General features: G+C 40.4%; 1 protein-coding gene across 9 annotated transcripts in view; it reads right to left on the reverse strand.

The window, feature by feature from the left end:
- The window catches only part of MARCHF3 (membrane associated ring-CH-type finger 3), a 59,898-nt gene that overhangs the window by 25,494 nt on the left and 14,433 nt on the right, over positions 1 to 19,971 (reverse strand). Inside the window, exon 1 of one of the 9 annotated variants that reach the window (XM_038123842.1) lies at positions 3,072 to 3,536. The exons of the other annotated variants lie outside the window; for them this stretch is intronic. Within the exon in view, the coding sequence (XP_037979770.1) occupies positions 3,072 to 3,098 (27 nt within the window). The 5' untranslated portion in view covers positions 3,099 to 3,536. Of the gene's footprint in view, positions 1 to 3,071; positions 3,537 to 19,971 lie in introns of those variants that run through there. 9 annotated transcript variants of the gene reach the window in all.

Genomic DNA, 19,971 nt, shown 5'->3' on the forward strand with positions numbered 1-19,971 from the left:
GGTTTATAATTTCTCATATAATGACCATCCAGGCCTTTACAAACACATCCCTCAGTCACTTGATGAGTTTGGAGGGTTTGCTGGAGCATCAGAAGATGCAACTAAATGCAAAGCTTTAAAGCACACAGGAAATTATCTGGCGGTATCTCAGGAATGTTAATTCAAATTTCTGCCTACAGCACTGCATTGATGTCCCACTTTGGCAGAGCAGATGCAGGTAATCCCTTTCTACTTTTTTAAAAAGGAAGCTGAAAGATACAAGACATTTTTCTGAATTCAGAAGAACCATTTTCACACAAAATCAGTGCATGTGCCTGAAAAGTGATGCAATTATAGATTTAAATTATATGTGCTTTAATACTGAACCCCATGTTAAATAATGGAGGTTAGTTGTCCTGAGAAGCACAGAGATGCTAAAAGAATCCTAAGTTAAAGCTGGCATTAGGGAATTGTAAATTTTAACAGCCAAAAACCCCCAAAGTCAGTGTTTACCCATATGTATGTATTATATCAAAAAAGTTTTTCACCTGAAACAAGTGGAAATCTGTCAAAAACTCTTCAATAAAAGAGAAAACAAAGAACAAAACCAGGAAGATGTGTTTAGCTAGTATTTATGAAAACATGCAATATTACCTTGGGGAAGACAGAATATCAATATTTATTCCAGACGCCAGAAAATTCTGAGAAAAGTGGCTAAATTTGGCATGATGAATATATGGTAGTATTTAGTTCTTTGTTTTTTCTTTTCTGTGTTGTAACTAGTTGTAGTTTTTCATTTTTATATATATATGTATGTATGTATATGGGTTTATGGGTATCAGAGTAAAAGTAAAGGTGTTGCAGGTATTTCTTTATGCAGTAAGTGTAAAAAAAAAAAAGACAAATCAACCAATAAACTCAAACAAAGTATCTGAGGGCTTGTTGAAGCTAAGTAGAAGATTCAAGTGCAGAAGACATCCTCTGCCCTACAATAATTTATAGGATGCTGTATTCCTATTTATAACTTCTCTACCAAAAAACCCACAAAGTTCAACAAGCCCCAGTGGGCAAGGCACTGCCACTCCAACTGAGTTGCACTCAAATAAGAAGTTAAAAAACCAGAATCACTGCCCTGAAATGGAATTTAAAGGCTAAGCCACCTGCAGACCTGGAACACAGCTGGAATCCTTGTCGCACTGTCTCTGACTGTGCATGAGTTCACCCCAGTTCTGAGACCCACGAAGCATCACCAGGGTGATGAGTTAAATTATCATAGCAGAGCTTTTTTAAAGCAGTGCTGTTTTCCTGCAGAAGCTGGGAGTGGCTGGGATTTGCACAAGCCAAAATGATCTTTACACTTCGAGCAGTGGGTTGCAAATGTTCAACAAATACTCGTGGAGTTGCTCCCTTTTCCATTTATTTTTTTTTTCCCCCAGCACCTCTGCTAAGAATAGCACTTATTCCACCTCTCAGTCATGGTTTCAAACTTGGAAACCCTTTCACCTTTCTTATTCCATGTTCCCACGAGTTCACCCTATTAGTTTCAAGAAATGCGGCACGAGCTCGCATCAATCAGCTTCAACACTTAAAAATATGCAGGAAAAACCACCAGCTTCCCATCTGGAGACAAGAAATACTGGGTTATTTCAAAAAGACAGCCAAAATACCAATAACTGATATTAATATTAATTATAGCAACAACTGCAAACCAAACCAAAACTAAAAATAATCCCATACTGGCAGAAAAATCCCAAATACATGCCCACAGAGAGAAATAATTAAAAAAAAAAATCCCAAAAAAAGAAATAAAAAAACCACCAACAACAACAACCTTAAAGAGCCAAAAAATCACCCTCCAGTATTTAGAAGGTTTCAGAGGTATGTTTTTGTTTATTATTTATTTTTTAAATTTATATTAATATAATCATATTATACGATAAAATTATAAATATATGGAATTATATAAAAATATAAAAATATATTTAATTATAGCATAATATTATAATATTATAATAACATTATTATATTATACTATATTATTATATTAAATAATATTATTTATATCATTTATTTCTATACTATTTGTTATTTACTATTTGTTTATTTATACTATTTATGTAATTTCACATAATTTTGCCCAGTTCACTCCAGATTTTGGGATCCTAGTGATGTGTGAACAGTTTTCTATCTGGGACAGGTCAGCAGATCTGGAGCACAGAGAGAACTCTCCACCTTAATGCAAGCTGTAAGAATGGTGCAAATCAGGGAGGGGCATCTCCCACTTTCTTTTCTGCTATCAATCTTGACTGGCTGCTCAGAATGCAAATTGTGGCATTCTAAGTAATAAATAAATGTTTTCAAAAGCTGCCAGAAATGCAGCTGTCAGAAGCGGGGTGAAAAAGGTGTTCCAGTGATCTCCACTGGCTCAAGAGCCACAGGATCATGCATTACCTTTGTTTCTAGAAAAGGGGAACAGGAACTCATCTTTCCCTCACTGAGGTTTAGACAATAATTTCATGCCACCCTTCAGGATGTCCCAGAGAACAAAACAGCCATTGCACTCACTGGATCACACACAGCTGCTGGGTGATCCCTCTCTCCCCTTCCACCAAAAAAATGCAGAGGAAGAACCAAAATTCTGCACTCCAGAGCACTCTGGAACCTCCTAGATTTTTACCCACTAAGAAACAAGGCAGGGTACTGTGAAGGTGGAATGGACAGATCACTTTTTAAAAAGTAAGAACCCCTGGGGCACCTGATAATCCCATTTCAGTGTAAAGAAAAATCAGGTTTTATGCATGTCCTTTCCTGGACACTTACATCTGGAATAGTTCGAAGTGTTTCCTGGCTCCACCAGCCACCACAAAGAGCTTCAAGGGTGCCCTCCTTCAAACACTCAAATATTGAGTGAAGAAATTGGTGGAGTAACTGGCAGTTCCAGCTGATGCTGCAGCACCACAAGACCCTCCCAAGCCTCCCAGAGTAAAAAAATTAGTTTCTCTAAATTGAGAAGACCAATTCCTGTATTTGACAATGACATGTGGCTCAGCACAAGGAGAGGAAAAAAAAAAAAAAAGAAAAAGCTGCCTGACCTGTTTGTTTTGGAGCTCTAAAGCCATCAGTGAGAGAGGACACGGCAGTTCTGGGACACGGTGGCAGGAGAGGAGGGCTGGAGAAAAACTTTATTTTGGTCAACAGCATCCAGTTTGCTGCATTACACACCACCTTTTAAGGAGCTCTGAGAGACCACTGAAAGGTGCAAGAGGAAGAAGGTGTGGCAATTGTTCCCCAGCTGAGAAGGACAGATTTCAAGTTTAGGTGTTTCGACACACAGAAAGTAGCACAGCACAAACCCAGATGACATTAGGCAATTTTACTCTGTTCCAGCCCAAGTTTCACTATTTTTTCAAGCATTTCCCATTCATCTGGTCTGACTGCAGAGAGCTGCAGGGGCTTTTAGAAGCTGCCACAGAGTAGGCTGCATTCAAAGTGCAATTTTATAAACAAGCACATCAAAAAACTGAGTGCTCATTTGAGGCCGCAGCACAAAGCAGTTCAGCATAAGTAGTCCTTAAGAGTCTGACCATGCATTTAAAACCTCAGTGCCCACCCATAAATCATTGCTATTTTGTTAGGTACTGAACCTTGAACCACTTTCCATGAGAGCAATAGACTCCCTTCTTGGCACTGTGAACTTTAAAGAATTGCTTTACATGCCTGCACAGCCACTAACCTGGGTCATTTGCTTAGATTTGTATCCCTTTGTTGTTTGTTGAAATGAAAGTTTTCAGATGATAATAAATACCAGAAGTACTTGTAGTGGTGGCATTTTAGCCTTGCATTAATAAGAAAAAAAAACAAAACACACAGAAGACACAAATTCAGTTTACAACTGATCTGGAAATAGATTTTTTTCCCCCCAAGGTATAAGGAAATATGTATGTTTTCTTCCCTTGTATTAGTTTTTTGTCTAGCAGAAATGTCCTTCCTCACAGGTTACAAAGGCACCTATTCTAACATGTTCCTAAATTCCCTTTTTTTTCATTGCCATATCTGCTTCAGACCCCCACTCCCCTATTTCCTGTCCACAAAATTCCTGCTTATACCCCAGAAAATGGCTTAAACCATATTAAAAAGCCCAGAAGTTTGGGATTTTTTTGTGCCAGAAAGCTCTGGATTCTCTTTCCTCTTCCAAATTAGGTCACCTTATACAAATGAATCAAGCGTTTCTTGGCCTAAAACGTGAAAAAGGGGAATTTATTTTGCTCTCAACAGCTGTCAAAGGACAAAGACCTCCATGTCAGTCCTTGAAGCCAGGTTTCATCTTTAAAAATCACTTTGTCCTGGAGAGTGACAGTATTTTTTGCACGCTGTGTTTTACTGATGAGGCACTTCCTTCATCATGGGAACTGCAAAACTTTCAGCCCTATTCTGCACAAGCACCTCGGATTTCATCAGAAAACCTGTATTTTGCAATTCCAATTTTTTTTTTTTTTCAGTTTTAATTGCATCAGCCAGTGCCGCTGGACTCTGACCTCTGCTCCACTTAGGTGCTTCATTCCTGCTGCTTGTCTTGTCAGAAGAAGCAAAATCTGAGAGTGCAGGATGCCCACCCCGCCCCCTGAGACTCACACCACACCTGCACGCAGCAGAGTGCCCCAAAAAAATGGAACAGAAATTCCACCTTGGTGTTGTCAACTATTCTTTCAGCAGATGGGGAGAATGGAGACAGCGTGAGAACCAATGTTTCTGTCAAATATAAAGTCTTGAAGTCTTTCTTAATACAAGGTCTTAGGAGGGCAAATTCAGTCAGATCTGATCCAAATGTGCTGCATTTGATGGAACTGTCACTATTGACCTTGCCCCACATTTAGGCTGGACCCAGAGCTGCTGTCCCACAGCTGTGGGATGGAGATCAGGGGAAAACACTCAAAGTTAAATATTTATGTACTCCCAAGGTCACGTTTTCACATTTAAAAATAGCTCTCCCAATTTCTACTGCAAGGCTGAAAGGAGGGCTGCCAGCATCACACAGATCATTGCCCCATGTAAAAAAATCCCTAATTTGGCTTCTTTTTTTTGCTCACACAGGTTAACATCAGTTGAATCCAACTGAATCCTCCTGGCCAGGTAAGGCCAAGCTGAAAATTACTTATTTAAACTGCAAATGGTGTAAATAGTTAATACCTGAGGCTCAGCTTCATGCCTGGGGCTGGGTAATGAACTCCAGTTCATGTAAATCTTGTGTAAATTAACTCTTTGACAAATAACTCTTAAATTATGCTTTACCTGGCTTACAGTGGCCAAATCCACACAGATTTTGAGGCTGTGACCTAGAAATTTGCCTGCAGAAGAGTTTGAACAACAGAGAGTACAGAGAGTGCTGGCAGGTGATGGAGGTGAGGGCTGGAAAACTGCAGAGCAAAAAGAGCCAGCAAAAAGCAAAATGTTTTTAATTACTCAAGGGGGATACTTGGAGAAATGTGGTCATGGTAATTCTACAGACAGCTTAACAAAAATGCTATTTCTTCTGTTTATCGTTGCTAAGTTAATTATTTGACTGCTTTCAGTACATTTGATTCTTCCAGCTCCTGCAGTCGATACTGCACACGAATATGATCCTATTACAATTATTGCATTTATAGTTCTCACTATTGATGGCAAAACAGCTCAATGTATGAAACTTAGAAAAGGTACTAAACCCACTTTCAAATTAAAGTAAGTAGAAAATTGAAAACATTTCTCTTTTTAATAGCTTTATATTTTAATTTGAGTTTGGCAATATTGGCTGCATCAGTCTTGCATTTGAGAAAAGCTTCATTAGAAGCTCAATGAGCACAACTTGTCTTTAAGACTCCAGTTTTGAAACAAAGATTATCATACCCTGCATACCTCTGTTTCGATGCATTGTAAATTAAACTGAAATCATTCCGTACCTTCATATTAATTTCTTTTTTTCCTTAGTCTTCACCTGCATCAAAATGTAATATTTAGTTCCTCCACAGAGGACTTCTCTCCTTTCCATGTGATGCATCCCAAACATCTCACTGTCTGCAAGGTACCTGCATTACTAAAAATGTTGTCTGATGCTCTGCACTGAAGCCTGCATGCACCAAGTGCAATCAGAAGACCTTTTTCTTCTTCCCTAAGTACTGTCACTTCTACAACAAGACTGAAAACCCCATGGGGTGGATTAAATTCTCATGTTTTATTCAGCAATGAATCACCTGGATGACAGTCTGCAAACACAGGAAACATGGCTTGTGTGTGATGCTTTGCAAAGCATGTCCCAAACTGATATATTTACACATGGAATTTGTGCTTTCGCTTGTTCTCTGGCTGTGGGATCACCCCAGGTGTTTCTGGAGGTGCCATCTAACAAGGCACTTTCCTTCCCTGAAGAGAATTTACTTTGCATGATTTTATCTTGTTGTGTTTCAGCTGGCAGCAGCTGAGTGTTTGATGTTTAGCAATGGGGGAATTAGTCTTCCAAACATCTTGTTTGAAAAAGAGGAAAACACTTTAAAAAGCAAAATGCCTCCAAATGCGGTCTATTCCTCTCCCTTTCCCCTTTTTACCCTTCAGTCAAAAGCAGCTAAAAATATTCTTGCTACATTTTCCTTCACATGGGAAGATAAACCCTCCCTGTTCCCATATCAGTCTATTTCTCTCAGCAGGAGCTAAGTGTGGACTCCATGGGTTTCTGCAATATTTACATAAAGATTTCCCTCTGAACTTCAGTTTGGGGGAAGGGAAGAGTTTTCCATCAAACTCCAAGACTTGCACTCTAGTCCAGAATGAGACAAACACATGGGAATGTTGTGAGTTAATTAAAATCACTGATAAATCCCTACAGTAACTAGTTTTACATGGGTTTGTGATGTGTTATATAAAACTATATGCTGTGGGGACTGAACAGCTCCATTTCTTTTCCAGTAACAAGCACACCAAGAATGCTTTTAGTCATTGTCACATGAAGTTGGCATTGGTCAAACAAATCAGATCTGACGTGGAGACCTGGAAAGGAAAAGTTATTGCCGCAAAATAAAGCACATAAAATTCAATTTCTCTGCAGTAATCTTCAAGCAAATTACTGAAATGCTGCACTAGTGAATCAAAACTACAAGACAGAACTAAATCAAAATGGCAGAGGTAAAACTTTACTGGACAACATTATTGTCCTTATCAAATCCAAGAGAAACACCAACAAGAGAAATAACAAGAGTTAGAAGTGAACTAGGTATTAGCCTTATTTTTATGAGAAATAAAGTCAGTGGAAGCCTGGAGTAGGTTTGAGCTGATTTCAGCTGGGGTTTTACTCTGTGTGTTGTTGTGACTTCTTCTGAAATCAACCCTGACATGCAGCTTTTCTTGCATACCCAAGACAAGCTTGGTATAGGACTATTAGAACTTTGCAGAACAGCAGCAAGCCAGACTAATGCTAAAAATATATACTATTGTGTAATTGGACCTGCTAGACAATTCATAGATTTCTATAATGTGATTTAGCAAGCTCTGCTATTTGTTTTCCCTGCCAGAGAATTACTAATCCTTTTTTAGAAGCTGAGTGCGCATAATCCAGAAACATGAAACCGCATCTATGAACCACTGTGTTAATGCTGCTTGGTGGAGCTTTGTGTATCAGAATCCTGGGATGGTTTGGGCTGGAAGGGACCTTAAAGCCCATCCAGTACCATCCAGGAACACCTTCCACTGTCCCAGGCTGCTCCCAGCCCCAGTGTCCAGCCTGGCCTTGGGCACTGCCAGGGATCCAGGGGCAGCCCCAGCTGCTCTGGGCACCCTGTGCCAGGGCCTGCCCACCCTCACACGGAAGAATTTCTCTCTAATATCAGATTTAAACCTACCCTCTGTTAGTTTGAAGCCATTAACCCTTGTCCTGTCACTCCAGACCCTTACAAACAGTCTCCATCTTTGCTGCAGCCTTCCTTCTGCATCAAAATGGTCACAATTAGGTCCCCCTGAACCTTTCCTTCCCCAGGCTGATACCTGGAGCTGCCCCAAGCACCAAGTCCCACGAGGTCTGAGAACATGATGATTGTGATACTCCTTCAGCCACACTTTTAAAGCAGAATCTTATTGAAGGTTCACTTGTATTTCATCAAAACATTTGCACGTCTTTGTACCACCTTGCACATTGTACGACATCATTGATGGCACAAAAATCATCCAGAGGCGTGGAAACTCTAAAACTTGGCTGAGCACTTTGGCTCTTCTGCAGAAGAATCTGTGTGAAGTTAGTTGTTGCCAAAGGGCAAAGTAATTAAAGAGCTCCAAGTTTTACGCTGGGGGCTGCAAAATTCTGGGGTTTCTGGAGATGTTGTGAACAGCCAGAAGTAAAAAGTAAGATAAAATACTTATTTGCTTTCAGCAATGTGTTTTACCAGCCTACTTCATCCTCCATAAATTATTCTTTCTTAAATAAAGAATAAACAAGCAATTAAAAGATTCTCCTCCAAGACTTGCCTTTCTACCATTGCCTGAAAAGGAAAAGGAAAACCCTGCTGGAAGTTTAGGATGCAGGTTTTCCACAAACTCTCGATTAATTTCTGCCTTACATACTGCAGGGTTTTGTGGGTCTTTGTCCTCTCCACTACTCTAAACACCAGAGTTTAGGGTCAGGCAGCTTTATCTCACTGTAGAGCTGTGGAAATTTCTAGACTCTACTCACCTTCCATCTTGACACTCGTGGTGCAATGGCTGCAACAGCAATTGAGGAGAGTTTAGGTAGGAACAATCACCAATGAAACCTAAAAATGGAAACCTCAACAGCCCTAAAAACAGCCCTAGCTATGTACTCTATCTGCATCTCTTAATCAAGAGCAATTTATATTTACACAGCCCATGAAAAAACAAGTTTGAGGATCCTCTGCTATTTAATAGAAGAAGCCAGCACACCACATTTTCCACAAGGAGCACTTTCCTTGGTTCGGCTGATGCTCAGGACTGAGCTTTCAAAGCACACTTCAGGATAATCCAAGCCTGGTGAGCAAACACACAGGACCAAATGCCCAGCTCCCAGCTCTGCCTGCCTGTTTGGCACCTGATGAGCACAGAACTCTGCTCTGTGTGACAGAGAAAAGATGACACTCCTCCTCCCTGGAGGCCTCCACGCAGAGATGTCTCACACACAGTGGTAAATTGAGTATACAGATGATTCTGCTGGTTCTGGCAACCATAAAGAAAGCAGAAATACTATTTTTAGCATGGCACTTCATTACCAGTTTAATGGCATTCCAAGGTTTAGCAGCCTGTCAGGTCAGAAAGAAATTACACCTTGTTAGAGAAAACGCACTGAAACAAATTTCCTCATTAAGTACCATGTCTCCTAGCTTTTGCCTATTGCTGGAAACATAATTTTTCACCCTGTAAATTGGATAAGTAAGATTCAATCATTTTTTTGTTTTATGTTAGGCTATCTCCACCACTTTTATTTTCCTTGCCATTGACTAGTGAGATTTTAAGTGGGTGTTTCTGTCTCTTTAATTAAAAATTATTAGAATACTTCCACAAGTATTATGTAATAACATTGATGCTGAAGTTGAAAAACTGATCACTTTATGCACAAACATCTTAATAAAGTAGTGAATCTTAGTGAATTTCTGTATCACCATTTTGAGACTGCTGCATTTGCCGAAGGTTAATTACATTTCCCATGCCATCTGGGCATTGTTCTCAGCTAGTCATACTAGTCCTAAAATTTGTTCAATTTTTCCATCAAATGAATCCCTGGTGGTTGGTTTTTTGTTTTTGAGGAAGCTGACATCCTCCAACAGCTCTTCTTCCTTTCTAACTCCTGGTTTATCCCCTACCACAGCGACAGTGGAAGCAGAATGAGTCCCTGATATCCCATCATTCTAAAAATACATCTTAATACTCTTGGCATATTGCCTATGTAGCATCCTCCAGGCATACAATGTATTTGTAGCCCTAATGAGGAACAGTGAGTTAAAAGAATGACAAAAAAATAGTTTAAAGTAAGCAAAAGTCTTGTTCAAGCCCCTCCTCAGTGCAGCTCATCTCCAAAGCTGAACAGTCCATACAATAACTGCAATTATTTGCTTCCCATATTTGTGAGATCTGTCCTTTCTGACAGTCAGTATCTGTTTCAAGCACATTACACTCCTGGCTGCTGATACAGATACAGGATAAATTAATTATGGATAGGAATTTGTGACCAAGTGTTTCCAGAAACTCGGACTATCTGTCTCACTGCACAGAGCCATCAGCTCTCAGCCGCCGGGCAGGACTGAAAAAAGCAAAACAGAGACACAAAATTCACTGTCTCAACCCCAAAATACTCAACAAACTCAGCCCAGGACAGAGCACACTCGTCTTTTGTCAAAAGCAAAATAACAGAAGCCTAATGATCAACAAAGGCAATTAATTGCAACAGGCCAGCACTGCAGGCCGTGAGAGAGTCCAGGTGGTAGAAAATTTCACTTGGATTTTGGGGGTGGATTTTTTTGTGTGTGCAAATAGGGGGTGGCAACAGATTCACTGCCTTTTGAGTCTTCAGGGAGGAGAGAAAGACATGCTTGCTCTTCCCTGAGCAGGTTGTGCTCCTAACAAAGTGTGAACAGGCAAAGGGTGAAGGTCTGGCAGCCACAACCCAAGTGAGCTGGGATGGAATTGCCCTTGTGTCACCTGGCTTCAAACCAGACTTACACAAAACACGGGGAAACCTGAGCCACAGTCGCTCTCAGTTTTTCATTTTTCCATTTGACATCTCATTATTTAATTTGATTTAGTTGATAGAAGCTTTTAAATCAAAACTCTGTCTGGAATCTGTTCGAGTGGGTTGAGAGCCAGCAAGCACAAGAAACCTGTACGTGTATAAAATACTTCAAAGACCTGAGGGAGCAGTCTCTAATTTCTAAATCTTAATGGCAGCAGAGCCTGATTACAGCAGCAATGTCCAGTGAAGTACTTCCAGTCGCTCCATTGCAGCTTTTTCAGTCTTTATAAAACCCTGGCTGTTCACACTGGCAGTCTAGCAGCACAAACTGAACAGCAGGCAGTCCAACAACAGCTAGAAATTAACTCTGAGTTGTTTGTCACAGCTGAAAGCCCACACCAGCCTCGCAGCTGCCAATTACTGCCAGCCCAAGACGCATCCTTTAAAAGCAGGATTGTCACAGAACCCTGAAGTCACAAAAACTGAGCCACCAACCATTGCTGCACAATGAAATCAGCTTACAGGCAAGGAGCTGGCTTTAAGGGTTCTATTATGGATGAGTTCCTCCTGTGCTGTTGAGAATACTTTGATCTCCTGGGTTTCAGAACATGTCTAAATTTAAAATAAGCTGCTTCAAGGGAAACTATCCTTTTCATGCTGCAATTGAGCTGCGTGGATTGGAAGGTTATGGGCACAAGTAGGAGGGCAGGAATGGGCAGGTTAGCTCTCACATTCATCTCCCTGCCTGTCCTGGCACAGGTGCGTGCACTAAGTCAGAGAAACCACAACTCCATCAAAAAAGTGAAAAAGTGGAGCTGCAATTTGAGAGGAGGAGAAAAGAGAGGTGGGATTCAATTTCCAACTTCTGACGGTCTTCAGGGACTGGTCCTAGAAAACAAAGCTTAAACAAAGTGTGTTATTGATACTCCCATTGACAGTGAATTAATAACTCCTCCCTCTGCTGCACCAGCCCCCTCAGACATGATGTGGCACAGCTGACCTCAGGAAAGAGCAGCCTGAGGATTTCTGTAACATAAAGTTCATAACATCTCCAGTGGCATTCACAGGAGGTATTTTTTCCTGTTTCATAGAGACCTTAAGGACTAAATTAGGGCAAAAATCCCAGAAGTTGGAGGTGTAAACCTGTCCTCATGTGAAGATACCAAGGGCTTAAACAAGGCCTTTATATTCCAGCTACAGCCATGAAATGCTACACGGTTTTATTTCCAAGCATTTTAGAGATAAATGCATTTGATGCCTCTCATAAACAGCCGAGAGCAGATAAGCAAAGAAGCAACACTGACCTTGTGTCAGATTTACAATTTTTATTTTTTAAGCCCTCGGAAAACCAATTACCTAAACCATAAGCTAGTTTGGAGAAAACTAATCTCCCCCAGTGCTCAGCCCAGTGAGGCTTGTAAAGCACCCAGCTCGCACAGAGGTAGAAAAAAAACAGGTGGGTAAGAAAGGATTGCAGACTCTGACCCTTCCTCATGCTTCTCATGCTCTCTCTCTTTGAGGTAAATGAGAACTGGGGCAGCAGGGCCCAGACTTAATGACAAAAAAAAAAAAAAATAAAAAGATTGCACTTCACCTGCAGTCTAGACATCTTGGATTATTTCTTCTTCCATTGTGTCACTGATGGTGGCTTGATGGAAGGGTTAAGCACCAGTAAAACACCAGGTTATGGGTCAGCACCTCACCCCAAAGCAGCAGCAACCATCCCTAGCGTGCAGCTTTAAACCTTTAATTCCACGTCAACCTGTAGGAATCCCAGGCCTACCAAAATGATGAAATGCAGAAAGAGCTGAACAACAGCAGGTCTGCAGCAGCATCAACCTCCTGACCTCATCCCCAGAAGTGACCAGGGTGATCCTGAACTGTTCACTCCACGGTTTAATAGGTGAAACACAAAGCTCACCTGGAGCAGGGGCTTCAGAGAGAAGGAAAAGGAATTATGGAGTCTGGCAGCCACTGCATGGTGCCATAACCTGATCGCTGGATAAAAGCTAAAATGTTGGATGAAATCCCATTGCAGGGGTGAAATATGGCCAATTTCTTTCCACACCAGCTTTTTATAAAGTATCAATTCTAAAAAAGCTTCAGACTGCCTGGGTTGTAACAGCTTCACAACAGTATTTATTCATTTGTGTTTACTGTCACATCCTAATAAATATCACCGTCAATAAAAGCTTTATGCCAGTTGCCTGTATCCTTTGCTTAACCTTCTGCAAAATTTGCCTATTCATCATGACTGTCATCGTCAAGCCAGAAAGAGAGTTTTCTTTTGCTAGTGTTGTTCTGTTGTTTTTTTTTTCCCCCTGTGTATTTTCACACAGATATGCCTTTGCAAATTTTATATGTTAATATTTTAATATTTGCTTAGTGGTCCTACAACACTTGCTGTAAAGTTTAGGCAGCCTAATGTAAGTGTGACAGAATAATTAAAAAAACCAAGCATTGGTCATCTCTATCTAGCAGAGTTCTACTCTAAAATTCCAGTGGCCATCTCCACTGCTGCCTTTTACCAGGAAGAAATGCATGGCTTCTACCTTGTTAAATTATTCCTTCTAAAAAGACATCCAACATCTGAGCAGCAGTTTGTCAAGGTCCTCTGGCAAGCTTCGTGAAGCACAGATTTATTTCATGGCTTTGACTATTTCCCCTCATTCTAGCAATCCCCAATCTTGCAGAGACTGCCCCGAGGGCATGAGATGCCTCCACATCCCCCACAGAACAGCCGACATTAAAAAAATCAGTAAAACTGAGTGGAAATAAAGCAGTTTGTCACAGTCAGTGTGCTCTATCCAAGCCAATGTGCTTCTCTAGATGAAGCCACAACAGTTAGACTAGGAAATTTTGTCCTCAGAATTCAGCAGTTTTGTGTTACAAGTAGAACCACATTAATTCAATATTAAAAAAAAAAAAAAGTAAATGAGGTTAAAAAAAAAAATCTTCTCACTCCACTTTCACTTAGTCCAAACTGCCATGGGGAGGTTTAGGTGGGACTAGAGGAGGAATTTCTTCATACAAGTGAAGAAGTTGATTGATGATTGGTGAAATTGATTGGTGATTGGTCATTGGAAGGTACTGCCCAGGGAGGTGGTGGAGTCACAGTCCCCGGAGGGATTTAAGGAATGACTTGGCACTGAGTGCTCTGCTCTGGTTGACAGCTTGGACTCAGAGCTCCTTTCCAGCCTAACTGGTTCTGTGGTTCCATGTGAGTCCACAAAATAAAACTGAGTAAAGACCTGCACAAATCAAAGGAAAAGCATCTAAGATCTGTCTGGAGCATTTAGAGGGTGCTTTTTTTTTTTACAGTGTTAGACTAAATATTTTGTCTCTGCTTTAGCAGTGCCAGCAGTGATTCATCCCTACGAAATACTGTTGAATAATTAAAAGTAGATGATATCTCTGTTCTCTCTTAATAACATTTTTTCCCTGGTCCTATTTTTTTTTTCCTTTGAAACAAATGTCTACCAGTCAGTTAATTAACATTCATTTTTCTAGGATCTGCTCAGCACAGGAATACACTAACTCTTCAGGTGAAAGTAATTTATAGACTGCATTATCCAAAGTTATTTTGCCATTCCTTTGTCCTTGGCAGAGCAGCGTTGCAATGACAACCAACATCTTAGAGCAGAACACATTAACAAGATTGTTAATTTCCTGAATCCGCTAATGAAAAAAAGCTCACCACTCCATTAAATAAAAATGAATGGCAACTATTACCAATTTTATTATTTTTCCATAAAGAACAGAGGATAAAATCCTCAGTTCAGTGAGCTGTTAATTACTCCAAAGGAAAAATCCCAGATCCATGAAACTTCTTATTCTCTGTATTGTGGGGCTTTTTTAGATAAGGCTACTGTGAAAAAAAAACAAACAACTCAATTCTGAGTGAGACTGAGAGGGCACCTCAGCCATTCATCATTATTATCAGGGAGCTCCTTGGCCATGCAACTGCAGAGAAAAACATTTACAGGGGTAAAAGGTTGGGTGCCTCCCATAAAATTTAACATTTGCTCATCAGCTGACACAACCTTTTACTCATTTCTGGGGATCAGCACACACTGTCCAAGCTGTCCACGCTGATTATCCCATTGCTTGTAGGGCTGCTGAGTGCAATGACCTGCAGGTGGGACTTCACCACAGCCAGGGGGATTTTCTCAGTGGCCCCCTGGACCTCTCTGTACAACACAGTCACCCCCACTGCCTTGTGCCTCACTTGGTGGAAATTAACATTAAAGGAGGAGCAGAGCAAGAAAGGCAGGTTTCTCAAGTGGTTTTCTTCAAGTTTTCCCAAAATGAGTGTCATGCTTCACTTTCAGTAATTCTTAAAAGCACTTACAGTTAAATTGTGAGGAAAAACTTGATGCAAAACCATGACTTTTGGTCACGTTGAAGTGATGCCTATGTTAATGCTTTTTTTATTTTATTATTATTTTATTTTTTTAGAAGGTAGGCTTTTCTGGAAAAATTGGGATAATCTGGAGAGCTGGAGACACGACTACTGCACCAAGTTTCTAATTAATTTCAATTTTAGAAGACTGTCCTGGAGTCCTGGAATCACTTTGTGCTAGGTTTTATGAAACCATGAAGCATTTCAGGTTTGCTTAAAAAGCAGAAAAAAGCAGTTAACCTGGGCTATAACTGATCACATATTTTCCTTTTATACCTGATAAGGAGTAATAGCATTTATTCTACCAGTGGTTAAGAATTACACCTTAGTGGTCATCTTATTAAGAAGAATTATATCTTTTCAAGGAGTTTGCTTCCTCCTATTTTGGGAGGCTTTCAATGTGTACAAGGAGTTTAGTGGATTTTAGAGTGTGTTGAGAGTAAAATTGCCTGTGGGTAAAGTAAAACTGGCTGTGAGTATAAAATCTGGCCAGCTGCTCACTGCCCCAAAATTCACCCAGCCACTCACGATGCCACAGGCACAAGGGACAATATTTCAAGGCTCTGGGAATTAATGTTTTGTTATAGCTTAATGCATCATCAGACCAGCAGATTTAAAAGAGGCTTCCACAAGATGCATCACCCTGGCAAGCTCAAAGTGACTTCAGCACAAGGCTGTGGGGGCAGATCTCTGGCTCAGCTTTTCCTTTTCCCAGGAAAAGGCCACCCTTTTCCTGTTATAGCTTTAATGCAAGAAAAGCTGGCACGCAGCTCCCTTATATCCAGGTTTAGTTGGGAATTACAATGCAGCTCCAGGACAGCATCAGCATCTGTGGGCAGCATGGGTTTTTGAGCAACAGCTTAGGTAAAAGGCAGAGATGACTTTAAACTTTTCAGTGCCCCTCTCTAGGGATGTTTTGCTTTACCAGGACTCAATTCTGCAGAAGCAGGAAGGCATTCAGGTGTGTGATGCAAAAGAAAGCACCAGGTACTCACAGCCCATTTGATTACTCCTAGCCCTGATAAGTAGGTTCTCTATAAACTCATGGCAGTCAAATCAAAAGATTATTTGTTTAGTCCTCCTGACAAAGAAGGAGGGAGATCTTGCTGGCTAAACATAGCCAAGCTGCTTGAGAAATCCCTCTGGACAAGGGCTGCCCTCCAAGGGCTGCTGCTCCCACCGAGTTCCAAGCACTCGCACAGAGCTTTCAGTGCTTCAGTCCCACAACATGTGTTTAATTATTTACCAAAACCAAGTACAATGCATTTGTGAGACTTTTATGACCATCCCAAACATATTCAAAAGCACTGAGTTTGTATCTTTAGCCAGTCGTTCACGCTAGCACTGCACGAACACCAACACTTCATTTAGTTTTCTGTAATTTTGAAGACACCCCACATGCCCCCAGTCTTGTTTTCTTGAGATTTTAGGAGCAAATAAAGAGTTCTATTTCTGTCATGAACACGTAAATAACTGCTCACTGTACAAAATTCAAACCCGTCTTCTCCTAACTTTTCTCCCAATTACTTATGGGAGAAAAGCTTCAGAAACCTTTAAAACACAATAATTAGATGATATATCCAAATGTACTTCAGGATATCCATCCCTATGATTTGTGTACCTGGTCATCAACTCTCAGTTTCAAAATCACTTTTCAAATGTTGCACAATTATCAGTAACTGTGATTTCTGCCCTTTAAAGCTACTATACTTACTTTCACGTTATTTTGTCACACCTGGCAGATAAACTTCACAAGAAGATTTCAAAGCTTAGTGTGACGAAAACAGGAGCATTTTCCCCTCCTAGAAACATATCCCTGTTCTCTCCCACATATCTTAGTAGACTGTGTGAAAGCAATTTTCTTTGATATGGAGAAGCTTTAAAAGAACAAAACCACAAATCCTGTGTAGAAATCCTTTCCTCTCCAAACCACAATCACAAACATCAACATCTGAAAACCAAGGTGTGTAGAGAAAATGAAGAACCAGGCTTCAGCCTGGATATATTTTCCTTCCTTTTCTCCAAACCCAGAATGACAATTCCTGTGCTCTAGCTCCCTGTGCACCTTTGGATGGCACTTCCAAAGCAAACAGATGTTTCCCTGATAACTTTTTTTTTTATTATTTTTAAAATTTCTCCACACTGCTTTGTAAATACAGTACTTTAAAAACTTGGGGAAATGTACCCATGAAACCTCTGCAATGCCTAATTTTGCATGTGAACTGTGCCTCATCCAAACTTATTCCCAAAGGGGTATTCAATTGGAGCAAAAACTAATTAATTGTGAAGTGCATCACTTTTCAAAATAACAGAGGATTTTGAAAGAACTGACTGCTATGTAACTTTTGTCTACCACTTCTAGCTCACAGATACGTTAACAGCTCAGTGGTTAAAAGTGGTTAAAAATGGTTTAAAATGGTTTAAGAGGTGACCATGGAAGGACAGAACTGATGGAGCTGATCACTTCCATTCCTCTTTATCCTACTTTGTGCTTGCATTAAAAAATAAATAAATCAAACAAGAACCCACACATATGGCAAAAGGAGCACGAGCTCCTTTTATATGATACAATCTTGTTGTATTTCATTAAACGCTTTAAAATTTTGTTTTCCTTTCCCATCCTTACAGACTTCTCATCCTTTCAGCAGAGCCACAACCACCTGGGCTTGTACAGCTGCCTCCCACAGTATTCCTGAGGTCCTCTCTTCCTCTCTCTAACGCCTTCTTAGTCATTAATGCTGAAATGCTTCTTTCAGCTAAAAGGATCAGGCACGTGGCTCCATTAAGAAAACTGCATGGCCAGAAAGAGTGCTATAAAAAGGCCAAAGGCAAATGCAGCATTTTTTGTCCTGGAGAGTAAGTGCATCTCTGACAGCACTTTCTGCAGAGATGGGTTATTTTCCTTCCCACCAAGAAAAAAAATAACAGAAGAAAAAAAAAAAAAAAATAAAGCCCTTCCTCCGCTGGGTGTTTTGCACTGTCATCCCACACCCAAAATATGACACCAGAACTGTGCATGTCACACCACCCCAGCAGCATCAGCCACGCTAGACAATCCAAGAGCAGATTAAAACTGGTCCTCTCTGCTTTGTCTCACCGTGTTTTGGCTTTTTTTTACCTGCCCATAATTCACCCCCAAAGCCTCACAACCTGTGATATCCTCCTGTTTATGTTTACCTCCCCTGTTTCTGAAGCAGCAAGCAAGGGGATCTCTCATGCCATGTGCATGCCACACAAAGGGCTGCATGTCAGCTCCAAGATACAAAACTAAAAGAAAGGTGAAGTTATTTGGCTCTTTTTAAATTATTATTGTTTTAACAGAGGCCACAGAAGATGCATTCCAGCAGACAGGGAGACTTCCTGTGGCGTGGAGTCCACTTGAACATACATGACAGCATAACATCCAGCAGCAGACAATTATGTTTTCTAACATACAGGATATGATGAATGGCGGGAGGAATTATGGCAGTTTTACCAGAAAAAGTCACTTTGCCAGGTCACTTAACAAACCCAAACAAGCCATACAAAACAGTGAGTGGTCACTGCTATGGGACAAAGACTTTTTCCTAATATCAGCTCTTAAATTTTCATGTTATTGTTAATTTGTAATTTAGACAGAAATTTTTACCTGCCACAGTCTCTCTTGAGGACTACAGCAGGTACAGCACACTTATAAATTTTGTACCCACTGCCAAGAATTGCAAAAGCGATTCAACAGCGAGTAGCAATGGCTTTCTCTGAGATGGCTATTTAATTTTAAAAAATGTTCAGAAGATAAGTGAACAGGATGTTATACCTTCTTATGAGAAGACTATGCCATAAAACAAGCTATAATCCTCATCAGTGTCAGTCTGTTCTTTCCCCTTCTTTAAAAAAGGAGAGGAAAATCCCCAGCTATGGAGCAAAGAAAGGTTTGTGGTTTTATTTTTAAGTGTGCTAAGCAGGCACAGATTTATCTTCCCTGATTTTGACAAACCAGCATCTGGTAAGGGGAAAGGAATTACAACCAAACAAAAGTGTTGTCAACAATAAAATACTGAGGACTAGCTGGCACTGGGGCTAGTGAATGACTTGTGGACTCATGACCCCTGTTCCAATGTGCTGTAAAATTGTCTCAGGGGCAGCTGGAACAGCCCCTGCTGCTATTCCTATCAGCACCTTCCCTGCTCTTCACTTAACAGTCAAAAACCTGTGAAAGAATTCCAGGTTTAAAATCTTCTTTGGAAGCATGACAATCAAATCACTTCCTTGAAATAAGAAAGAGATAAGTAATTTATATTGTGACTCCTGGGGTTTTTTTCTTTTTTTTTTTCTTTTTTCTTTTTTCTTTTTTTTTAAATTTAAATTTTGTTTGAGTTTGCAGTGCCTTTTCCTCAGTGGAATTAATTGTGTTTAATCCTTTCCTTTCAGATATACACACTTTTTTGTGCTGTCTTCTCCCTTCAGCTCCTGCATCTCAGCCTTAAGCTTCGTTTCCCTGTGCTAAAACTCTCTTTTGCTGGGTAAATTCTCTTTCCCCTCTTCACCCAGCTGCTCTCTCCACCCCTACAAGATGTACACAGAAGGACTGCAATTAGTGGCATCTAAAAATTAGGGAGGTCAATGGACAAAACGAATGAGAAAACAGAGGTTTGCAAATGTTTGTAAAGCTAAGTCTCTTTCTCACCCTCTGCGAAAAGAGCAGGACACTGGATTTTCACTGTATGCATTATTGTTTAATTTTTTAAAAAATTATTCTGTAGAAATCTCTTTCATGTAAGCCTCAAGCTAGGAGGAAACATTTCCTAGGGGAAAAAAAAATTACACCTCTTCATTCATTCTTGATGAGTTAATGTCTTACAGAGGTGTTGGGGAGGAATGAGCTGGGCTCAGAGGTTGCCTGACCTTATCACAC

The sequence above is a fragment of the Motacilla alba genome, chromosome Z (assembly GCF_015832195.1).
Source record: "Motacilla alba alba isolate MOTALB_02 chromosome Z, Motacilla_alba_V1.0_pri, whole genome shotgun sequence".
NCBI classification, from domain to species: Eukaryota; Metazoa; Chordata; class Aves; order Passeriformes; family Motacillidae; genus Motacilla; species Motacilla alba.